At 44.7% G+C, this 14,456-nt stretch overlaps 1 protein-coding gene across 2 annotated transcripts in view; it reads right to left on the reverse strand.

Annotated features, from left to right (window-relative positions):
* The window catches only part of LOC139371082 (receptor tyrosine-protein kinase erbB-3-like), a 35,328-nt gene continuing 20,872 nt past the window's right edge, over positions 1-14,456 (reverse strand). Inside the window, exons 10-29 of one of the 2 annotated variants that reach the window (XM_071111134.1) lie at positions 12,484-12,557; positions 12,281-12,371; positions 11,805-11,822; positions 10,975-11,192; positions 10,718-10,850; positions 10,510-10,603; positions 10,165-10,319; positions 10,015-10,068; positions 6,660-6,801; positions 6,407-6,526; positions 6,179-6,277; positions 4,775-4,960; positions 4,527-4,682; positions 4,037-4,112; positions 3,762-3,908; positions 3,486-3,583; positions 3,066-3,251; positions 2,784-2,843; positions 2,378-2,648; positions 1-2,121 (exon numbers count right to left, since the gene is read on the reverse strand). In XM_071111134.1, the coding sequence (XP_070967235.1) occupies positions 1,238-2,121; positions 2,378-2,648; positions 2,784-2,843; positions 3,066-3,251; positions 3,486-3,583; positions 3,762-3,908; positions 4,037-4,112; positions 4,527-4,682; positions 4,775-4,960; positions 6,179-6,277; positions 6,407-6,526; positions 6,660-6,801; positions 10,015-10,068; positions 10,165-10,319; positions 10,510-10,603; positions 10,718-10,850; positions 10,975-11,192; positions 11,805-11,822; positions 12,281-12,371; positions 12,484-12,557 (3,262 nt within the window). In that variant the 3' untranslated portion in view covers positions 1-1,237. The remainder of the gene's footprint in view (positions 2,122-2,377; positions 2,649-2,783; positions 2,844-3,065; positions 3,252-3,485; positions 3,584-3,761; positions 3,909-4,036; positions 4,113-4,526; positions 4,683-4,774; positions 4,961-6,178; positions 6,278-6,406; positions 6,527-6,659; positions 6,802-10,014; positions 10,069-10,164; positions 10,320-10,509; positions 10,604-10,717; positions 10,851-10,974; positions 11,193-11,804; positions 11,823-12,280; positions 12,372-12,483; positions 12,558-14,456) is intronic. The other variant, XM_071111135.1, reaches the window with a different exon arrangement.

Below are 14,456 nucleotides of genomic sequence, written 5' to 3' on the forward strand. Positions count from 1 at the left end.
CATTCTTCAAAGAGTTTTATTATGTAGAAAATACTCAATAATATCACTTAAATGTTACATTAACATTTTCAAAACATGAAAATACCATAGAAAAATAACATTGTACAAAACCATTTTTTGTTCTTATAAGTAAAAACATATACAAAGCTTATAATCGGGCCATTTCTATTAGTGCTTCACACACTCACAGTGCCTTACACTTATAATACAGTATCATATTTCAAAGAAAATAAAAACATCCCAAAGCCTATGTTATTATGGCTAAAAAACATGATCAATGTAAACCTGTAACAGACACATTAATGGCTGAACTTCCTGATTTGGCTTCTTTTTCGGCTTGGTCATTAAGAAATGCAGCGGCCATGACTGAAGCCAAACAAGAGTTGTCTTGTAAGGTGGTTTAATGTGGGTGTGTTCGTATGTGGCAAGCGTTTGTACATTCACTCTACCAAAACAGTACAAAGTTACATTAACTAACCCTTCTAGATATCTTGAAACCAGGTCTTGTGTCTTAAAGTTGCCTAAGATAGGTAGTGCTAGCCAAAACATTTTTGGCAGTTAGATTCTGCAGGCTAGTATGTGACCGTGGCAAAGTAGATTTTTCATGTTGCACATCTTTTAATTGTCTCATTAAATGCTTTCAATATTGGTTTATGAATTTCTACAATTTATAGTTTGTATTAGGTTTTTAAGTCATTTAAATTTGGAGCTATTGATATTTAAAAAAATATTGTCCCATGTACCATTTACTGATGGTCCATCTAGCCCCATAGCTATCTAGCCCCATAGGTATCAAATGTCAAATCAAATTGACTACGGGCATTAATAACCTCCAAATTGATGACTGCTTGGTGGGCAGGATTGAAATAAACCCAACCCCAGGAAAACTATTACGGTACCGTTTATTCTGTGACATAAATTGTTTTCCTATCATCTCGCAAATCTCTGTTTTGAACGAGACTGACTTTATGATTTACACTTTGTTTTGACACTAGAATGAATGTTTCTGACTCATTGATGCCACATAGGCCATTTTTAAACAAGAAGTAGCTTTTTAGTGTCAGTTGCTCTTTAAAATACAAAAATGGCACACAGAGATATGTCTTCAATATTTTTGATATTTGGATGGCTCTGGATTGGTTTCTCCCCTCTCCTGGTCCTTCATTGAATTCAATGGACATGGACAAGCTACAGAGGCAGCTATCCCCTTCAGGTTTGATGAAGGAGGTCCACTTCCCTACGTGCTCACAGCGTTAGGCTTCAGGAACAACCTGCTCTGCCAGTAGTCTGGATTGTCAAATGAGCGATCTCCGCCACCAGGCTCCCCCACCCCTACCCCTGCACGCACTTTTACAAATGCCCCCATCCCTGTGTGCTGACCCCCCATGCCCCCCACTACACCCTCACCTTCTCCCTGCAAATTCTCATACTCCACTGGGTCCCCAGCTCCAGGGGCAGCCAGGGAATCCATGTCCTCGTACTCATCCACCTCTCCCTCTCCTCCTCTCTGCATCCTCAGCCCCTCCCTGCTTCGCAGAGCCTGCCGCAGCTTGGGTTGCCTGTTAGTGTAATGATAGTCGTCCTCTTCTACGTATTCATCGTCCTCTTCCTCCACCTCTCTCTCGTCTCTCATCCGCTGTTTGGGCATAGCTCCAGGATGAGGGACAACTCGTGTTGGGGGATCGTCTGGTCTTTCACTGGCCTCTGGTCCAACACTTCGAATGTCCATGTACTCATATTCAACGTTACCAGAGCCCCTTTCCTCCATTTTGTCTGAATCAGAGTTGAGGGCAGGGAATTCATAGTCCTGGTGTTCTTCATGCTTGGTTTGGCCTCCCCTGTTCTCCCCAGCTGATGTCCTGTGCCCCGTGCATTCTGTATACTCTGTGTCCAGGGATGGCAGAGAAGAGCGTTGCCTCTTGTTCATCTTCAACCAATGGCCATCTTTGGAGTGGCCAGGCTGCTGCCTGGGGGAGAGAGTCATCATGAACGCCTGTTTGTTCATGTACTCATATTCTTCACAGGAACTGTCATTGTCCTCCGAGGGTCCTGACGGGTATGATGGAACCTTGGACGTCCTCCCGTGAGGAAGGGTGACCCGTGAGCTAGACAGTAGCGTATCTGTGGAGAACAGTGACAAGGGAAAGAGGAATGAGTAAGGTGATCCAGAGATCTGAAATGATCTGAGTAATTAACACTGACACTTTCAGTTGTAACAATGACCATGCAACCATCCACAAACAAAAACATGTGACTCTATTTATGGCTTAAAGAAAATATAAAAATGCAAGATGTTCAATAGTCAGAAACACAAAGGTATATGTTCCTATGCATATTGTGTGGTATGTTTGTTTTCGTGATCTATCTATGGTATCACCTCTCTCTGGACTGTCACCCAGTCCGGGGAGCACGTATCCGTTTTGGTCCTCCTCCCCCTCTGTGTCAGGGGAGGGGGTCTCAGACAGCACCCCTGACATGCTGTCCCTCTGGGACATGTAGGCACTGTCCTCCCGATGCCGCTTCCTCTGCAGGCTGCCAGCCAAGTCCTCGCTCATCTCCAGCTCCACCAACGTGCCCCGCCCCTCGGAGCTCTCTGACACAGTGCGGGCGGAGTTGAGGCGAGAGCGAGATGCTGGGGACCACACCATCTATATAGAGGAACAGGGGGTATAATGTCAAATGAGTGATCAACCCTATAGGATTGATATAGGCTGGAAGACTTTCAATAATACATGTTAGCATGTAAACGTTTTCATGTATCTTTATCATCTCCAGTGATTGACCTGAGAGTTATCCAGTCCTGGGGTCATGGGCAGGTATCCAGCCTGACTGCTGTGAACACCCTGAGGGGAATACAGGAATGGGACAGGACGGGGTGGGAGTTAGAAAAACAACTTGGTGAACAAAAGGTTGTTTTGATCTGCCCATGTTATATATTGACGACCTGACCAGGACTATAGGCTATAACTTGGATTTTCCTGGTCCGGAAAAACTCCTGGCCCCATACAGTTTAAAATGTATGCATCGTGTATGCATCGGGAGAGATGCCTTATATGAGCCCTCACCCTGTGGCTTTCCATTCGTGAGAGTCGAGAAAGACTCCTGGCCTGTGACAGATAGAGAGGAGGTGTGGCCATGCCGTCCCCTAGCCTCTCCTCATCCTGGTCCTCCAGCCCTGCCTCCATGTGATCCAGCTCTGTAACTCGGTGGTGAGAATCGTCTGAGGGAGAGTCCGACGGGCTGCAGTCCCCCTGGTGAACAGAGGAAGATAAAGAAATAAACTTCAATCATCATCATCACTAACAACATCATTATTATTATCCTCATGAGCTGACATTTGGTGTGGATGAACAAGAGTGTGACTCAGGCAAAGAGCACAGTCTTAGGACTGTATTGATTGGCATTTGGGAGTGGACTCCAAAAAACACATTCTTAGCAAACATTGATTTATATGGCTGTCTCCCAGGTGTGACATTCTATCTTACCTTGATCACAAGGTACCGAGGTGGGTCCCTGGCCATTCTGGTAAACTCATTGGCCAGTTCCTTGAAGGTGGGACGGACATTCTCGTCAATCATCCAGCCTGTAAATGATGATAATGCCACGTGAGTCCCATTTGAAAATGTTTTCAGTTGTTTGAACATTCTGTATATACACTATACTTTCATAGCAAAACAAATTATTACAATGCAACGTACTCTAACACATTTCACACAGATCTGATAGGTATTGAGGGTGAAGGAGAGAGGGTCGGCACTCACACTTGACCATGACCATGTAAACATCTATGGTACAGATGTGTGGCTGGGAGAGACGCTCGCCCTTCTCCAGCAGGTCAGGCACTTCCTGTGGACGCATCGTTGAGTAGGGCTCCGCCCCGTATGACATCATCTCCCACACTGTCACTCCTGCAAGATGGATTAATATAATTGACATTCTAAAATCCTGGTAACTCAACATACACATAAGTACTTTCAAGTTACCGTTGATATAAAAGTCTATAAAAAGCACATGAAACATACACACAGTGACTCACCATAGCTCCAGACATCACTTTGATGTGTGTATCTGCGGAACAAGATGCTCTCCAGAGCCATCCATTTGATAGGTGTCTGTGGTGAGAGAGACAAGACAGGGAACTATGTCACCATGAGTTGCACCCATTTCATAGCCTGTGGCCACTGGGAAAAAACACCTATTAGGTAGTGTTCATGGCAACAATGCAAAACACGTAGAGAAACAGGCCACGTATCTAGTCAACATCTCACCTAACAGAAAATACACAGGCCACATATCTAGTCAACATCTCACCTAACAGAAAATACACAGGCCACGTATCTAGTCAACATCTCACCTAACAGAAAATACACAGGCCACATATCTAGTCAACATCTCATCTAACAGAAAATAAACAGGTTATGCACAGGATGGTTTTTCCAGAAGAAGATAAAGATAAATAGTAGGCTGAGACATTGTCCATGACAAGTTATTCCGGACTATGGGACCTAACCAAGAAGCCAACACACCTTGACCTCATTGTAGAAGTACTTCTTGTCGTCAGGGTATAGCAGGTCTGCGATGCCATAGTCAGATATCTGGACCATATAGTCACTTTTCAAGAGAACATTCCTGGCTGCCAGGTTTCTGTGGACCATCCTGTGTTCCTCCAAATAGTACATACCCTGACGGGGGAGAGGACACACACCTCAGTCGCATAAACAATAACATGCACGCATACACAACCACACACACACACACACACACGGTATCTCACCTTGGCAATCTGCACACACCAGTTGAGCAGCCTCTGTGGGTCCAGGCTATCCCTGTAGAGCCTGATGTGCTCCAGTAAGGAGCCCTGAGTGCTGAGCTGGGTGACCAGCTGGAGACTTGCACCTGGACAGACGCCTAAGAGCCTGACTATGTACTGGTGGTCCAAGCTACCCATCGCCAACATGTGCTGCAGGGGTTATTAGAAAAATATGCATTAGTAAACAGAGTCAAGCTAAGTGTTATCAGGTCAGTTATGATTTGAAGGGGAAGATGTTCTTGATAATGGGTATGTGAGATATACACCACCGTTCAAAAGTTTGGGGTCACTTAGAAATGTCCTTTTGAAAGAAAAGCAATTTTTTTTGTCCATTAAAATAACATCAAATTGATCAGAAATACAGTGTAGACATTGTTAATGTTGTAAATTACTATTGTAGCTGGAAACGGCTGATTTTTAATGGAATATCTACATAGGCGTACAGAGGCCCATTATCAGCAAACATCACTCCTGTGTTCCAATGGCACGTTGTGTTAGCTAATCCAAGTTTATCATTTTAAAAAGGCTAATTGATCATTAGAAAACCCTTTTGCAATTATGTTAGCACAGCTGAAAACTGTTGATCTGATTAAAGAAGCAAAAAAACTGACCTTCTTTAAACTAGTTGAGTATCTGGCGCAACAGCATTTGTGGGTCCTCAACTGGCAGCTTCATTAAATACAGTGAGGGAAAAAAGTATTTGATCCCCTGCTGATTTTGTACGTTTGCCCACTTTTCCCTCATTAAAATGCAAATTAATGTATAACATTTTTGACATGAGTTTTTCTGGATTTTTGTTGTTGTTATTCTGTCTCTCACTGTTCAAATAAACCTACCATTAAAATTATAGACGGATAATTTCTTTGTCAGTGGACAAACGTACAAAATCAGCAGGGGATCAAATACTTTTTTCCCCTCACTGTAGTACCCGCAAAACACCAGGCTCAATGTCAACAGTGAAGTGGCGACTCCAGGATGCTGGCCTTCTAAGCAGAGTTGCAAAGAAAAAGCCATATCTCAGACTGGCCAATAAAAATAAAAGATTAAGATGGGCAAAATAACACAGACACTGGACAGAGGAACTCTGCCTAGAAGGATAAACTTGGATTAGCTAACACAACGTGGCATTGGAACACAGGAGTGATGTTTGCTGATAATGGGCCTCTGTACACCTATGTAGATATTCCATAAAAAAATCAGCTGTTTCCAGCTACAATAGTCCTTTACAACATTAACAATGTCTACACTGTATTTCGGATCAATTTGATGTAATTTTAATGACAAAAAAAATTTGCTTTTCTTTCAAAAACAAGGACATTTCTAAGTGACCCCAAACTTTTGAACGGTAGTGTATATATATTTTCTTACGTCTGTGATCTCATGGAAGGTCTGCCGCCCCGTTCGATCATGAATAGTCTTTATGGCCACGGGGATCTTCACTGAATCTCCCTCAGGAATCCAAATGCCCTGAAAAGGTGGAGGAAAAGACAGAGGGAGAGGGGTTACCTCACAATGAAACAAAGAAAAGGTAAGAAGCACAATTTGGTAAATGGTAGAAAGGTGCATTAAGAGGCCAACGGTTGATGTTGTAATCACCTTGTGGATGGAGCCAAACACCCCGGTGCCCAGCAGCTTGATCTTACGGAGCTCCTTGACCTTCAGGATCCTCGCATGAACTTTGACCCCCTTCTCAGCAGGGTCCAAGGGCTCTAAACTCTACAGACCAACACAAATGCACACAGTTAATATCAGGACATATCAAGACAATAACACACACACACAGACAGTGCTATAAAAAAATCCTTATTTTCTCTCTCTCACTCACACACACCCTCTCTCCCCTCCCCACCTCTCCACTCGCCAGGTATCTCCTCATGGCTCTCTTGCGCCGGATGGCAAGACCTCGGCGGTACAGAACACTCATCACAAAGATAGAGATGCCCACTATCACCACTGCCAAAACTCCCAGAACAATGCCTATAATGGGTTGGCTGGAAAGAGACACAGGAAGAGGTATTAGCCAATCAGCAGCTGATATACAGTGCATTCGGAAAGAATTTAGACCCCTTGACTTTTTCCACATTTTGCTATGTTAAAGACTTATTCTACAGAGTATTATAAAAAAATCTAATCAATCTACACACAATACCCCATAATGACAAAGCAATAACAGTTTGATGAAATGTTGGCAAATTCAATTGATTGGACATGCTTTGGAAAGGCACACACCGGTCTTTAGAAGGTCCCACAGCTGACAGCGCATGTCAGAGCAAAAACCAAGCCATGAGGTCGAAGGAATTGTCCGCAGAGCTCCGAGACAGGATTGTGTCGAGGCACAGATATGGGAAGGGTACCAAACATTTCGGCAGCATTGAAAGTCCCCAAGAACACAATGGCCTCCATAATTCTTAAATGGAAGAAGTTTGGAACCACCAAGACTCTTCCTAGAGCGGGCCACCTGGCCAAAATGAGCAATCAGGGGAGAAGGGCCTTGGTCAGGAAGATGACCAAGACCCCGACGGTCATTCTGACAGAGCTCCAGAGTTCCTCTGTTTAGATGGGAGAACCTTCCAGAAGGAGAACCATCTCTGCAGAACTCCTCCAATCAGGCCTTTATAGTAGAGTGGCCAGACAGAAGCCACTCCTCAGTAAAAGGACTCTCGGAACATGAGAAAAAAGATTCTCAGGTCTGATGAAACCAAGATCAAACGCTTTGGCTTGAATGCCAAGCGTCACATCTGGAGGAAACCTGACACCATCCCTACGGTCATGAATGGTGGTGGCAGCATCATGCTGTGGGGATGTTTTTCAGTGGCAGAGACTGGGAGACTAATCAGGATCAAGGGAAAGATGAACAGAGCAAAGTACAGAGAGAGGTCCTTGAGAAAAAACTGCTCCAGAGCACTCAGGATCTCAGACTGGGGCGAAGGTTCACCTTCCAACAGGACAACAACACTAAGCACACAGCCAAGATAATGCAGGAGGGGCTTCGGGACAAGTCTCTGAATGTCTTTGAGTGGCCCAGCAAGAGCCTGGACTTGAACCTGATCAAACATCTCTGGAGAGACCTTAAAGTAGCTGTGCAGCAACATTCCCCATCCAACCTGACAGAGCTTGAGAGGATTTGCAGCGACGAATGGGAGAAACTCCCCAAATACAGGTGTGCCAAGCTTGTAGCGTCATACCAAAGAAGACTCGAGGATGTAATTGCTGCCAAAGATGCTTCAACAAAGCACTGTGTAAAGGGTCTGAATACTTACAGTACCAGTCAGAAGTTTGGACACACCTACTCATTCAAGGGTTTTTCTTTATTTTGACTATTGACTACATTGTAGCCATCAACACTAGGAAATAACACATATCGTGTAGTAACCAAAAAAAGTGTAAAATAAATCAAAATATATTTTATATCTGAGATTCTTCAAAGTAGCCATCCTTTGCCTTGATGACAGCTTTGCACACTCTTGGCATTCTCTCAACCAGCTTCATGAGGTAGTCACCTGGAATGCATTTCAATTAACAGGTGTGCCTTGTTTAAAGTTCATTTGTGGAATTTATTTCCTTCTTAATGAATTTGATCCAATCAGTTGTGTTGTGACAAGGTAGGGATGGTATATTTTTGTAAAGACCAAGTCCATATTATTGCAAGAACAGCTCAAATAAGCAAAGACAAATGACAGTCCATCATTACTTTAAGACATGCAGGTCAGTCAATTCGGAAAATTTCCAGAACACAAGTGCAAGTGCAGATGCAAAAACCATCACACACTATGATGAAACTGGCTCTTACAAGGATTACCACAGGAAAGGAAGACCCAGAGTTACCTCTGCTGTAGAGGATAAGTTCATTACAGTTACCAGCCTCAGAAATTGCAGCCCAAGTAAATGCTTCACAGAGTTCAAGTGACAGACACATCTCAACATCAACTGCTCAGAGGAGACTGTATGAATCAGTTCTTCAAGGTAGAAACCACTACTAAAGGACACCAATAGGAAGAAGAGACTTGCTTGGGCCAAGATTCACGAGCAATGGACATTAGACCGGTGGAAATCTGTTCTTTGGTCTGATGAGTCCAAATTTGAGATATTTGGTTCCAACTGCTGTGTCTTTGTGAGATGCTGAGTAGGTGAACGGATTATCTCTGCATGTGCGGTTCCTACCGTGAAGCATGGAGGAGGAGGTGTGATGGTGTGGGGATGCTGTGCAAGTGACACTGTCAGTGATTTATTTAGAATTCAAGGTACACTTAACCAGCATGGCTACCACAGTATTCTGCAGCGATACACCACCCATCCGGTTTGCGCTTAGTGGGACTATCATTTGTTTTTCAACAGGACAATGACAAAACACACCTCCAGGCTGTGTAAGGACTATTTGACCAATAAGGAGAGTGATGGAGTGCTGCATCACATGCTCTGGCCTCCACATGTCTTCACTATTATGTGACGACCCTCCCACTCTGTCTGCCGTATTTTGTCTTTGTTCTTGTTTCCTTATTAGGATGCCGGTGGGCGGAGTTGAGAGGGTCGTCAGCTACATGGGAAACACCTGGGCCCAGGTGTTTCCCAGGATAAATACACCCCTTTCCCATTCATGGAGGAGACTCTCTCCATGCAGACATTTGTAGATTGTGTTGTGGTTCTTGTTGGCTTTTTGTTTGTTTGCTTTGGCACCTTTCAACACCCTGCATTATCACATTCATGCATGCAAAACACTCACTTACGCTACTGATTACTGATTACACACATCATTGTATATTTTCCTTAGTTGCTTTAGTTAATAAATATATCTTTTGTTACTCCTTATCTCCACGTTGTCTCCCTTTGTTACGGGCTTTGAGCCGGTTCGTGACAATTATTCTAAAATGTAGAAAATAGTTCAAATAAAGAAAAACCCTTGAATGAGTATGTGTCCAAACTTTTGACTGGTACTGTATGTAAATGTGATATTTCAGTTTTTGCTTTGTCGTTATAGTGTTAGATTGATGAGGGGAAAAACGATTTGATCAATTTTAGATCAAGGCTGTAACGTAACGAAATGTGGAAAAAGTCAAGGGGTCTGAATACTTTCCGAATCCACCGTACAATAATGAAGATTGCTGTGCTCTAGACTAGAGAACACAGAACACACTTTAATTGTCATTACACTGAGGAGATGTCAGGTTGTCAGTCACAGGTGGAGAAAAGACAGAGGCTCCACTCACCTAGTGGTTAATCTGGACGAGTCCAAACAGTCCCCAATGCCTGGCCCTGAGCAACTGAAAACACAGAACAGAGAGATATTTAACACGCACACACACACACACACACACACACACACACACCCCTCCACCATTCTCTGACTCGTTTCTCACCCCTGGGTGCAGTTGAGGTGGCAGGGCTCACAGCGTCTCTGCTGGTTGGGGTACTTAAAGATGAGACCCTTCTCCCCCATCACTCCCTCAGGGCATGAGGACACACAGTGGGGACCGTCCCTCAGACTGGCACACACCACACACTTATTAGCTCCCTGCAGAGTGACAGAGAGGGAGAGAGAGGACAATTTCCATGTAACTGTGGTCCAAAATATCATCCACAAGGTGGCAGTAAAGCGCTACATTTCAGATAGTCCTGAGAATTTTGAGAGACACTTTTCAACTGATCGCTCTGAGCTTGTCTTTTTATGACGCATTGAGAGATATGGTCAGAGGTGTGCATACCGGTCCTGTGCAGGTGAACCGTCCCTCCTGGACCTCACACTCTGAGTGACAGGGCATACATTCGCCCTTTGGACCTGCAAACTCACGCCCCTCCCTGGAGAAAAACAGAGATTGAGATTGAAAAATAGGTTGAAAACATAGTCACACACACACATTGAGACATGCTCTACATTATAATAAAGATGCATTGTTTTGACTGACTACTGACCCAGTGAGAAATCTGCACTGATGGACACAGGTTCCTCCTCGGTTGAAGTTCTTACAGGACATACACTGGTCCGGACCAGGACCCCAACACCCCTCCAACGAACACAGTGGGTCACACATGTGCCCCTCCTCAACTACACACACACACAAACAGACAAATATGCAAAAAACTATTAGTTCTTCACTAGTTTACCCGCCATATTCACTCAATGATTTTGAGATTTCACCCAGTCTCTCTCCTCAGTCCCCCTGTCTCACCACACTGGCTCTGGAGACGATTCTCCTTGACGTCAATGTTCTTCTGGCGGCGCTGTGGGCGGGAGCTGCTGCTGAAGAGGCGTGTCCAGTTGACGGTGTGGTGGTAGCACAGCTTCTTGTTTCCTGTGATGTAGACGCCGCCGTCGTTGATCCTCCGTAGCGAGCGCAGCCCCAGAGATGTCAGAGACGGGATGCGCATCACCAGCAGGGAGTAGCCCCTGAACAAGATGGAGGAGTCAATAACACAGGAGGAGGAAGATGAGCAGGGCAGAGGGGTAGAGAGGCAGTGGGAGAGTGGGTCAAAGGTGAGGGAGCAGGGAGAGGAGAACCATCAGGGTGGAGGGAATGGAGGACACTTCAGACAAAATATGTACAAATCTATACTTTAGCTGGGAACATCAAGTCAGGAGAGATAAAAAAATGAATCGCACATTCGTCATTGCTGCTCCCAAACACTAATTGTCTACCAGCAGACAGAAAATGTGTATGTTGCTATGTAGGGAATGTATATGTCATTGTCTTTGAGATTAGTTTGATCAATTCCACCTATTCACCCAGTGACTCCCAGTACCCAACTCTTCACTTATACGTAGAAGTGTGTATGGTCATATGGTATGATCAAGTTCAAAGTACAATCATGAGGATAGTGGTTACCTTATACCTCAACACAAATCCCTCACCCACCTCCACCAACTGAGACACTTCTCATACAGTTCAAGACTCAACACATAACCAATTCTGAGTAAAATGTTGCTTAGCATAGTCACAGGTGATAAGGAGGAAATTGTGTAAGTATGATGTCAAAACAGCTGTCACAAACACTACTGTACCTTTTAGAGCGCCCTCCTCTGATGGGACAAACAAGACAGAGAGAGACAGAGAGACAGAGACAGAGAGACAGAGAGACAGAGACAGAAGAGACAGACAGAAACAGAGAGACAGAAGAGACAGAAGAGACAGAGACAGAGACAGAAGAGACAGACAGACAGAAGAGACAGACAGACAGAAGAAACAGAGACAGAAGAGACAGAAGAGACAGAGAGACAGAGAGACAGAGAGGAGAACAGAGTAGAGAATGAGAAAAAGGGTGAAAGAGGATGAGAGATAAAGTGGTGACAAGACACACAAGACACAACAGGTCAGTCTATGCATGCATGTCTATAATGCAGTTGAACACAGGTGGAAATGGTGATGGGTTCAGTGTACACATACTGTAGAATGTGAACAAGATATGTATTTAGTGCAGAGAGACAGAGACACAAGTATAACGTCAGACAGTGAGGGAGACAGACAGACAGATCGTCACCTGTAAAGGGTTCTTCCTTGTATGGTTGTCAAGTTGGAGAACACTGACAGGTCTGTCAGAGTTTCCGGCCATGACTGGATACTCAGAATGTCTGGCAACCGGAGAAGGTGTGTTACAAACACAGAACACCATACAAACACACCACTAAACTGACACATGCACTTGAAACTTCAACACACACACACATTCATACACACACATACCTGTGATCTCTCGCACAGTTCTGAAGATCTTCAGTTTCTCTGGATCCAAAGCTGTGATGTTGTTGTAGGGATCACTGTGTGTAGAAGTTCAACCAACAGAGAAGTAGTGAGGACCAACGAAAAGGCAACAAATTGACATTACTGTGTCATTTTGAATATACAGATGTAGGATCTTCATTTGAGACAGTTTGCTACAGCAGGAAAACGAACCTGCAGAAACAGGACTTGTGAATTATTATCTGGATTATAATTCATGGAATGTTTTTGTAGTGGTTGATACATTTTTCATTAGGGCAAATCAAGTCTGACATTTTAAAGTGGAAATTAGAAACCTTAGAATACTTTTTTAACCTTGAATAGACTACAAGTTTGCATTTCGAACTGTGCAGGAAAATTCTCAGCAACAAATCTTAATCAAATTAAGATCCTACATCTGGGCCTCCCGGGTGGCGCAGTGGTTAAGGGTGCTGTACTGCAGCGCCAGCTGTGCCATCAGAGTCCCTGGGTTCGCGCCCCGGCTCTGTCGTAACCGGCCGCGACCGGGAGGTCCGTGGGGCGACGCACAATTGGCCTAGCGTCGCCCGGGTTAGGGAGGGCTTGGTCGGTAGGGGTGTCCCTGTCTCATCGCGCACCAGCAACACCTGTGGCGGGCTGGGCGCAGTGTGTGCTAACCAAGGTGGCCAGGTGCACAGTGTTTCCTCCGGCGCATTGGTGCGGCTGACTTCCGGGTTGGATGTGCGCTGTGTTAAGAAGCAGTGCGGCTTGGATGGGTTGTGTATCGGAGGACGCACGACTTTCAACCTTCGTCTCTCCCGAGCCCGTACGGGAGTTGTAGCGATGAGACAAGATAGTAGCTACTAAAAACAATTGGATACCATGAAAAAGGGGTAAAAAAAAAGATCCTACATCTGTACATTGAGTGTATAAAAAATTAGGAACACCTGCTCTTTATTTAATAGACTGACCAGGTGAATCCAGGTGAACGTTCCTTTATTGATGTCACATGTTAAAGTCCCTTCAATCAGTGTAGATGAAGGGAGGAGACAGGTTAAAGATGGATTTTAAGTCTTGAGACAATTAAGACATGGATGATGTGTGTGCCATTCAGAGGGTGAATCGGCAAAACAAAATATTGAAGTGCCTTTGAATGGGTTATGGTAGTAGGTGCCAGGCGCACCGGTTGAGTGTGTCCAGAACTGCAATGCTGGTGTTAGCTGTGCCACTAGAGATTCTGGGTTTGAGTCCAGGCTCTGTCACAGCCGGCTGCGACCAGGATACCCATTGGGCGGCGCACAATTGCCCCAGCGTCATCTGTGTTAGGGGAGGGTTTGGCCGGCAGGGTTGTCCTGGTCCCATCGCGCATTAGCGACTCCTGCGGCGGACCGGGCGCAGTGCACGCTGACACGGGGCTGGCTTCCGGGTTAAGTGGGCATAAGTGGGATTGCGCTTCTGAGGACGCACGCCTTTCCCGAGTCTGTACGGGAGTTGCAGCGATGAGACAAGACTGTAACTACCAATTGGATACCAGGAAATTAGGGAGAAAAAGGGGTAAAAGTAACACAAAAAAAACAAAAATATATAAAAATGACATTTTAAAAAGAACTGCAACGCTGCTGGGTTTTTCACACTCAACAGTTTCCCATGTCAGTTTCCCATATCAAGAATGGTCCACCACTCAAAGAACATCAAGCCAACTTGATACAACTGTGGGAAGCATTGGAGTCAACATGCATCCCTTCGACCCCTTATAGAGTCCATGCCTCGACAAATTGAGGCTGTTCTGAAGGAAAAGGGGGGTGCAACTCAATATTAGGAAGGTGTCGATTTTTGAAGGAAGGTATTTAAAAAAAAAAATTATTTAATAGAGAGAGATAGAGGTGAAAGGTAGGAGAGAGAGTGCTGAAAGCATATTGGGCCAGATTGGAAACTATACTGGTACATTGTACATGTGCTCCAGCTGCATTGTCTTAGAT

Source organism: Oncorhynchus clarkii, chromosome 17 (assembly GCF_045791955.1).
Source record: "Oncorhynchus clarkii lewisi isolate Uvic-CL-2024 chromosome 17, UVic_Ocla_1.0, whole genome shotgun sequence".
Classification (NCBI taxonomy): Eukaryota; Metazoa; Chordata; class Actinopteri; order Salmoniformes; family Salmonidae; genus Oncorhynchus; species Oncorhynchus clarkii.